Genomic DNA, 9,212 nt, shown 5'->3' with positions numbered 1-9,212 from the left:
TCTGTGCAAGCCGAGGGGGTAGTCTCCTTGCCACACAGCACCTCCTGGCCAGAAAGGACTCCCAACTCAAGAAAAGGAAAAGAAAACAAACAAACAATTAAAAACAAATGAACAAAAGCCCCGGGATCACACCAGTGTGGCAGCCCAGACCGGCAAGCAGCTCCACACTCGAATGGAGCACCGCAGCCCCTCAGGAAGAAGCAAAGATGGCGCACGGAGCCAGGTATTTGAGCAAAAGGAGGGGGAGGTGGTGAGAGGTAAGGAAGAAATCAAAAGAAGCGGATAAAAGCAACACCAGCAGCCAACAAATGGCACTCAGAGAGCCGGCCCGTTCAGGTGGGTGGAATCCAAGCAACCGGTGCTTCCTGGACAAGAGATTGTGGCCGTGGGAAGCAGAGGAGGCCGAGCAGGGGTGAAGAAGGGTGGAGGGTGGGAAAGTGTATATCTCAAATTACCGGTTGTTTTGTCTCCCGCTGGAAGCTCCGTGAAGCTGCTTTCTTGTACCCCCTGTTTGCTGGTCTCCAATAGTAGTCCAAGATGGTGGATCTGTGCCGCATTAGCTGATAGGGGACCTCTGCATGAATCTCTCTTCACTCTCCGTTCTCTGTCAGTTTTCTCACTCCATTTGGTGCTTGGCTGAGTTCTTTATCTCTTCATTTGATGTTTTACGGTTTCAGGATTGTTGTTTTCTCTGTTCGGCTTAGTTTTTTGGATCTTTGCTGTGGAGGGACGGCATGGTGCTTCTACCTAGAGTGCCATTTTGCCAGAAGTCCTACCAGGGAATGATTTCAAAGGTTTACCAACCATTGACAAAGAAGTGTTCAGTTGGCACGAAAAGTGGCCATTAACATCCAATGGAATTGTGTGAGGCTACCATGGAACATTGTCTAATTAGAGGTGGAGGAACATTAAGGAACTATCTACACAAAACCACGTATGTGAATCTTTCCTTGATAGGGAATTGAAGGGCCTTTCAAGGCTAATTTTGGGTGATTTTCATGTTACCCTCACTTTAGTTGATAGCCCCAGGTTAGATGTGATCATTTGTCTTGGCTCTCATATCATATTACAGTTATTTCTTTAGGGAAAGACCTCCTTCACTAGACTTCTAGCAAGGGCAGGGCCCAAGTCATATTCATCTTTAGCTGTCAATTGATAATTGCTGAATAAACTTTTAGGGTGCAAATCATTTTCCAGCCATCCACATCTGAAGGCAATCAAGTGTGTTTAATTATAGTTCTAATTTCCGTTCTCTTGTATTTACAGCCACCACTGGTCCAAGCAATCTTTAGTGGCGATCCAGAGGAGATACGGATGCTTATCCACAAAACCGAAGATGTGAATGCTCTGGTAAGAGATGCTGTGGTTGATGAGATAGTTTTGCCTGCTCAAGCCCTTTTAACCTGGAGCAAGGGCTCTTAACCCTTTCTGTACTGTAGACTGCTTTGACAGTCTGACGAAACCTCTGGATCATTTTTCAGAATACTGTTTTTAAATCCATAAAATAAATATTAAAAATCAAATTTGTAATATAGTAATATACGTGCTTCTTTATCAACACATTCAAATAACAAGATACAGTGGAATATCTATAATGATAAAATAGTGATGAACATAATCAATACTTTGAATTATCTTCAACAAGTATAACATGACATGACCATATCTGTGATTTCTAATGGTAACAGAGTCACAGGTACTGCCGATACTACCATGATTTTTTGCCTATGTTCATAATTGAAGGAAATGCCAAGTTTCAATTAGAAGTTAGTGAAAATAAAGATGTAATATTTTTCTTATGGACCTCTAGACCGTGGACCCCAGAACCTGTGCCCTACAGCAGGGGTTGGCAAACTTTGGTTCACTACCTGTTTTTGTACAGGCCACCAGATTAGAATAGATTTTATATTTTTAAGTGGTTAAAAAAAATGAAAAGAATAATATTTTATAACATGTGCAAATTAGATGAAATCCAAATTTCAGTGTATTATAGACACTGAAAACCGCAACAACTGTAAAACTTTCTCCAACTTCCAAAAGTTCTGTTGGAAAACAACCACGGTCTTTTTTTTTTTTTTTTTTTACTTATTTTATTGTACTGCTTTCGTGCTACAGTGACAGAGTTGAGTAGTTGTGGCAGAGATCACATGTGGCCTGCGCAGCCTAAAATATTTACTGTCTGGCCCTTTATATAAAGGTTTGCTGACCTCTGCCCTAGAGGGCTCATGAACCTGGAACCAATGAATGAGCTAAGCATACTACATACCATTTGAAATTGTGTATAATATGTGTGTACACTTGTGCACATATATATTTATCTGTGAAAAGGGCCAGGCATTTCATTAGATTTTTAAAAGCGTCTATGACTGGATCTGGAAGGTCTTGAAACAAAGATACAATAAAGAAAGGTGGGAAGAGGTAGTCAATAATTTACCTGTTTAATAGTTTCCTAGACCTAGATTGAACAAGCAATTATGTGCAGTGCATGCTACTAATCTCTTAATGCAGCTCAATTACGCAAATGTTCACGTTCATTAAAGAGAGGAGTCTTTTTTGAAGTCTCTACTGTTAAGTAGAAACAACAGAAACGGTCAAACACGTCTTCAGTGTAAGGCGAGCTTTGCCACGGGGAAATGAATTATGTCTAAGGTTGTATCTCTATCCGGTTGGTTGAATGCTTTATTCAGAAGGCGAGTCATTTGGTGCAACCGTTGTTCTATTACAGTGCAGGTTTGTGTGGTTTTTTGTAAAAGCTTTTGGCAGCCTCTCCCTAGCTGGCACTGAAAACAATGGGACAATGTTATGTGACATTTTTGCAAGGTAGGCACAGATGAGGCCAGGGACAGGCTACTTGAGAAGGCATTTTGGCATTTGTCCAGGGCCTGCAGGGCGTGATCTATACTTCTGAGAGGAGGTAAGGTAAGCAAGCTCACTGTCCAGTGTCTGTCATCGCTGGAATTTGCCGAGCCTGTTTTGTGGCTGTGGCCCAAGCCCAGGCAAGCCAAAGGCAAAGTTACTATCTTTTCCTGATGATCGTGAGCAAACAGAACTTTTATTCAGAGTCATACACACCAAGAAAGATTGTACTGGCCTCTGAATGGCCTTTATTTCTCCTTTGGGAGAATGACAAACAGTGGTTGACTGGTAAAGGTTAGGAGAGCTTTACTTTAGCTGTATCATTGAATTAGTCAGGTGGGGAAGTTTATTTCTCTTATGAACAGGTTGGAAACCCCGGTGACGTAGTGGTTAAGAGCTACAGCTGCTAACAAAAAAGTTGGCTGTTCGAATCCACCAGACGCTCCTTGGAAACCTGATAGGACAGTTCTACTCTGTCCTATTATAGGGTCACCATGAGTTGAAATCTACTCGACAGCTATGGGTATGAACAGGTTAGAGGGGTGGCCTTTTCCACATAGGGTCTCAGGTATCAACTTATGGCTTCTAAGATCACCCTAGGGGTCATATCCAGCACAGTCCAGCCAGAAGGGGGAAAAAGAGCTTGGAGGAAAAGCATGGGAGGATTTTTATGGGCCAGCCTGGCAATGACAAGCATTACTTCTGCTCACATTTCAGTAGCTAGAAGTCAGTCACGTGGCCACACCTAACTACCAGGCTGGGAAATTAGTGTAGCTGTGTGCCCTCAAAGAGTTGGAGAATGTTGATTTTGGTGCGTAGTTAGCAATCTCGGACACACTAGTTTTTGGTCTTACACAATTCTAGGTAATTCAAGTGATACCACTTACTTGTCTGTGAGGTTCTTTATTCATTCAACAATTATTTACTGAATTCAGACTGTGTGTTAAGTGCTGCAAATACAGCAGTGAGAAGTAGCTGTCTCCCTCTTGGATCTTACAACATCGAAGAGAAGACAATGAGTGAGAAATCACACTGCTATGCGTTTCTGAAAGGGAAAATCCAGGACGCTATGTAGGGGCCTAGATTAATCAGGAACTGCTCTGGATGGTGCAAATGGTTAAGCACTTGGGTACTAACCGAAAGATTGGAGGTTCAAATCCACCCAGAGGCTCCTCAGTAGAAAGGTCTGGTGAACTACTTCCAAAAAATCAGCCATTGAAAACCCTAATTAACACAGTTCTACTTTGACACACGTGGGGTCGCCATGAGCCGGAATCAACTCAATGGCAACTGGTATTTTTTAGGTTAATTAGGAGGGCCTGGGAGGGACTTTCTGATGAAGTGATGTATAAACTGAGATCTTAAGAATAAGTAGAAATTTGCTTTGTATTTGTGAGCTCTTGGATGTGTGCCAGCAGGGAAGAGTGAGGACAAAAGGAGGGAGAGGAATAAATGAATAAATAAATGGTTGAGTGAATGAATGAACAAACACAAGGATGGCCTGAGTTTCTTAGGTTGATCATATGGCTATTCAGGATCCACAGGTCTCTTCCTTCCACTCATGTCTCTTTAGTCTCCCCCTTCCCTTTCCCTTGCCACAGGTGAGTATGAGAAAATCATCTGATCACCCACCCTATTGTCAGGCATGTTGGAGACACTGAGCTGTCCTCTTAATATCATGTTTTTCTTTTACCAATGCTCCTTGGGACAAAATAGTCCCACATTGACTATTTTGCTGGGGGTGGATTAGATAGTTTTGGGGAAGTGGTTTTTAACAAAGGGCATAGGGAGATGGAAGACAAATAAGGATTAAAAATCTAAACCTGGAGATTCATTTCATGAGGAAAGAGAGGCTGCTAACCATGATATTTAAATGTCAAGGAAAGGAAATAAATAGTGGAGGAGCTACCTGTTACTTGGAAGACAATATTTGTCTTCTTCCCATCGCCCCCTTTGCTTTTCTCTCTTCACGCCAATTATTCACTTACCTTTTTTTTTTCCCTCAATCTTAGGTCCCTGATTTTCTTGTCTTCCTTTTTCTTCCCCAGCTCTTCTGTGAGTGTGTTTTGATTTATCATATTTTCTGTGGTATAAATATTCTTTGATTAACCAATCCTGATATAGAAAGCGATCTCATTCAGCTTGATCTCTGTGTTTTCCCAAATTTTATTCTTCACTAATAGTATTCATGAACCCTGTGCTTCAACCAAACCAAATTACTCAGCCCATTGGTGTTTATTCTACTCTATTGCCTTTTTCTCACCTCTCTACTTACCTGAATCCCACCTGGCCTTCCAGACTCATTCCTTCCTCCACAAAATCATCCTAATTCTCACTTCCTTTCTGTTGCCTTCTCTGCCACCTCCCCAACCCAGCCAAAGAAATCCACTTCTTCTTTAAATTCCCATAGCTCTCTATATCTCATGGATCACTTTCAACCTCTACTAGAGTTATTTATGTCTGTGTTTTACTTCTCCTGAGAGACTATATGCTTGATGACATGGTCACTATATCATTCATTCTCATTCACTCAATGTGCCCAAATCCAGTCCTTGCAACACATGTTGAGTGAAGGACTAAAATCTGTGGTGGTCTATATTTCATTTCTCTTAATGAGGACAAGTTGTTGAACAGAGGGACTGCCCAGCTTGGTTAGTATCCCTCAGGTCTCAGTTGTATGATTGAAAAGTTCCCTTTGTAAGATTGAAAAGCTGTAGACTGATTTGAGGAGCCACAGAAGGATCAGGAGGAGTATTCTGAGTCTTTTTGTGGTTTCTGTGGCTAGTGGTGTTCCAGGGCCCAGAAAGGTGGGATGAGAGTTGTATGCTCTGGGAAATCCATTTAAATTGAAGCAGATGTAGCTGATAACTAGAAAGTTTTTAGAGGCTTCCATCTTTACTAACCAAATTGAATTCAGGGTGGAGAATAGCATTTGAATTTAAAATGAATGCAGAGATTCTAAAAATCAAAGTTCGAATCCAACAAGGGCATTTTGGGGGACTGTTATGATAACATGACGTCAAGAGGACAGTCTCACTGTACCACATGGGAGCAGGGAGAGAGAAAAAGTGGTGAAGTCAGGGAGGGAACCATGCCATGTGAGAAGTGGTTGAAGAAACAGGTGATGTTTTGGACTTTGGAAGGACAGGAGAACTGTACTTAATAGTTCAAACACTGTCAAGTTAAAATGGAGTTAGAGTTATCATTATGTCACATGGTTGTAAGCCACAGAAAATAAGATCTCAGCTCAAATATTAAAAAATCACAATTTTACAGCCAGAGCTGTCTAAAAAAGTGATAAGTTGACTTGGCAGGTAGTTAGCTCCCTGGAAGGCCCATAGGTTGGAGGTTCTAAAGGGGACTGATAGGCAACATATGGTATGGACCCACTCGCCCACCCTGTACCCATGGCAGACATTGCTAAGGGTTCATAGCACTTTTTTACCTTTGAATCTTAATGAGACCAGCATTTTTTCTCAAAACAGTACTATTAAATTGGAGTAAGCATGTAAATTGAAACCTCCTGCTCATGCCTGGACTAGGTGATGTTTAAAGTTTCTTACAATAGTAAAAGACTACGGTTCCAAGATTTGTAAGTCCCACATGATAGCAAACCCATGATATTCATTTCTTTTTTAAAGTGTCTCTAACAGATAACAATACACACACACACATGTCCAGAATACTATTATCACACTAAATAAAATTAAAAGTAATTCCTTAATATCATTTAATACACAGCGCATGTTCAATTTTATTTTGTCTAATTGTCTCATCTCTTTACTGCTGAATTATCCCCAAGTTGCTTCTTTTAACCAATTTATTTTATACAACAAAATAATTTCATCAAGCTGGTAATGTTTATTATTTGTTCTAATAGGATTTGACCCAAGTATATGGGTACATTTTGTTTATCCTCTCCAATTCTAAGATGGGAAGAGATGATACGTGAATATGATAGACTACATTGTAAATTAAAGCCAAGCTTATGTTAGCAAAGTACTTGTAGTAAAAAGGGAGAAAATCATTAAAGCAGTGATTCTTGAGTATGGGCATTAATTCAAATGATGGTGGCCTGCTAGTCTCAAAATTCAAGTTAAAAAAAAAAAAAGAAACTGACTTTATATGATGAGGGAATTATTATTTTTTTGTATTATATCCATTTTTATTTTTTCCCATACAAAAATTCATGCATACATTGTTATGTGACTCTAATTGCTCTCCCCATACTGTGACAGCACACTCCTCCTTTCTACCCCTGATTCCCCATGTCTGTTCAACCAGCTCCTAACCCTCTCTGCCTTCCCATCTCACCTCTGGACAGAAGCTGCCTATTTAGTCTCTTGTATCTAAGAGGCACACTCCTCATGAGTATAACTTTATGGCCCACAGTCCAGTCCAATCCCTGTCTGAAGAGTTGGCTTCAGAAATTGTTTTAGCTCTGGGCTGATAGAGAACCCAGGGGACATGCTTTCCCGGGTTCCTCCAGTCTCAGTCAGACCATTAAGTCTGGTCTTCTTACTAGAACTTGAGCTCTGCACCCCACCTTTCTCCTGCTCCCCCGGGGACTCTCTGTTCTGTTCTCTGTCAGGGCGGTCATTGGTGGTAGCCGGGCACCATCTAGTTCTTCTGGTCTCAGGTTGATGACGTCTCTGGTTTATGTGGCCCACTCTGTCTCTTGGACTAATACTTTCCTTGTGTCTTTGGTGTTCTTCATTCTCCTTTACTCCAAGTGGTTGGGACCAATTGATGCATCTTAGATGGCTGCTTGCAAGCTTTTAAGACCCCAGACGCCACTCACCAAAGTAGGATGTAGATCATTTTCTTAATAAGCTTTGTTATGCCAATTGACCTAGATGTCCCCTGAAACCATGGTCCCCAGACCCCTACCCCTGCTACTCTGTCCCTCAAAGTGTTTGATCGTATTCAGGAAACTTCTTAGCTTTGGTTTAGTCCAGTTGTGCTGACTTCCTCTGTAGTGTGTGCTGTTCTTCCCTTCACCTAAGATAATTCTTATCTACTATTTAGTTAGTAAATAACCCTCACCGTCCCTCCCCACCCTCCTTACCATCAAAGAATGTTTTCTTCTGAGTTCTTATAATAGTGGTGTTATACAATATTTGTCGTTCTGTGACTAACTACTCAGGATAATGACTTCCAGCTTTCTCCATGTTATAAGATGTTTCATGGCTTCATTGTTGTTCTTTATCATTGCGTAGTATTCCGTTGTGTGGATATAGCATAATTTGTTTATCCATTCGTCCGTTGATGAGCACCTAGGTTGTTTCCATCTTTTTGCTATCGTGAACAGTGCTGCAATGAACATGGATGTGCATATATCTATTCGTGTGACGGCTCTTATTTCTCTGGATATATTCCAGGGAGCGGGATAGCTGGATCATATGATACTTCTATTTCTAGCTTTTTAGGGAAGCGCAATATTGATTTCCAAAGTAGTTATACCATTTTACATTCCCACGAACAGTGTATAAGTGTTCCAGTTTCTCCACAACCTCTCCAATATTTATTATTTTGTGTTTTTTTGATTAATGCTAGCCTTGTTGGGGTGAGATGATATCTCATTGTAGTTTTGATCTGCATTTCTCTAATGGCTAATGATCGTAAGCATTTCTTCATGTGTCTGTTAGCCAGGCTGAATATCTTCTTTGGCAAAGTGCCTGTTCATATCATTTTTTAATTGGGTAATTTGTCTTTTTGTTGTTGAGGTTTTGCAGTATCTTTTAGATTTTAGAGATTAGACGTTGATCAGATTTGTCGTAGCCAAAATTTTTTCCCAGTCAGTAGGTTGTCTTTTTACTCTTTTGGTGAAGTCTTTTGATGAGCATAAGTGTTTGATTTTTAGGAGCTCCCAGTTATCTAGTCTCTCTTCTAGTGCTTGTGCATTGTTACTTATGGTTCGTATTGTGTTTTTGCCATGTATTAGGGCTCCTAGCATTGTCCCTATTTTTTCTTCTATGATATTTATCATTTTAGATTTTACATTTAAGTCTTTGGTCCATTTTGAGTTAGTTTTTGTGCATGGTGTGAGGTATGAGTCTTGTTTCAGTTTTTTGCAGATGGATATCCAGTTATGCCAGCAACATTTGTTAAAGAGACTGTCTTTTCCCTAATTAATGGACCTTGGGCCTTTGTAGAATATCGGCTGCTCATGGATGAATTTACATCTGGATTCTCAGTTCTGTTCCATTGGTCTATGTATCTGTTGTACCAGTATCAGGCTGTTTTGACTACTGTGGCGGTATAATAGGTTCTAAAATCAGGTAGTGTGAGGCCTCCCACTTTGTTCTTCTTCTTGAGTAATGCTTTACTTACTTGGGGCCTCTTCCCTTTCCATA

At 40.7% G+C, this 9,212-nt stretch overlaps 1 protein-coding gene across 6 annotated transcripts in view; it reads left to right on the top strand.

The window, feature by feature from the left end:
* The first annotated feature begins 703 nt into the window (after window positions 1-703).
* Window positions 704-9,212, top strand: part of ANKRD44 (ankyrin repeat domain 44) — a 203,682-nt gene continuing 195,173 nt past the window's right edge. For 3 of the 6 annotated variants that reach the window (XM_023732935.1, XM_023732936.1, XM_023732933.1), the window contains exon 1: window positions 704-1,350. In XM_023732935.1, the coding sequence (XP_023588703.1) occupies window positions 1,315-1,350 (36 nt within the window). In that variant the 5' untranslated portion in view covers window positions 704-1,314. The remainder of the gene's footprint in view (window positions 1,351-9,212) is intronic. The other 3 variants (XM_023732934.1, XM_023732937.1, XM_012556055.2) reach the window with 2 other exon arrangements.

The sequence above is a fragment of the Trichechus manatus genome, unplaced genomic scaffold, assembly GCF_000243295.1.
Source record: "Trichechus manatus latirostris isolate Lorelei unplaced genomic scaffold, TriManLat1.0 scaffold00056, whole genome shotgun sequence".
In the NCBI taxonomy this organism is placed as follows: Eukaryota; Metazoa; Chordata; class Mammalia; order Sirenia; family Trichechidae; genus Trichechus; species Trichechus manatus.
The sequence above is the reverse complement of the archived record's forward strand: the minus strand, read 5'-3'. Positions and strand labels throughout refer to the sequence as shown.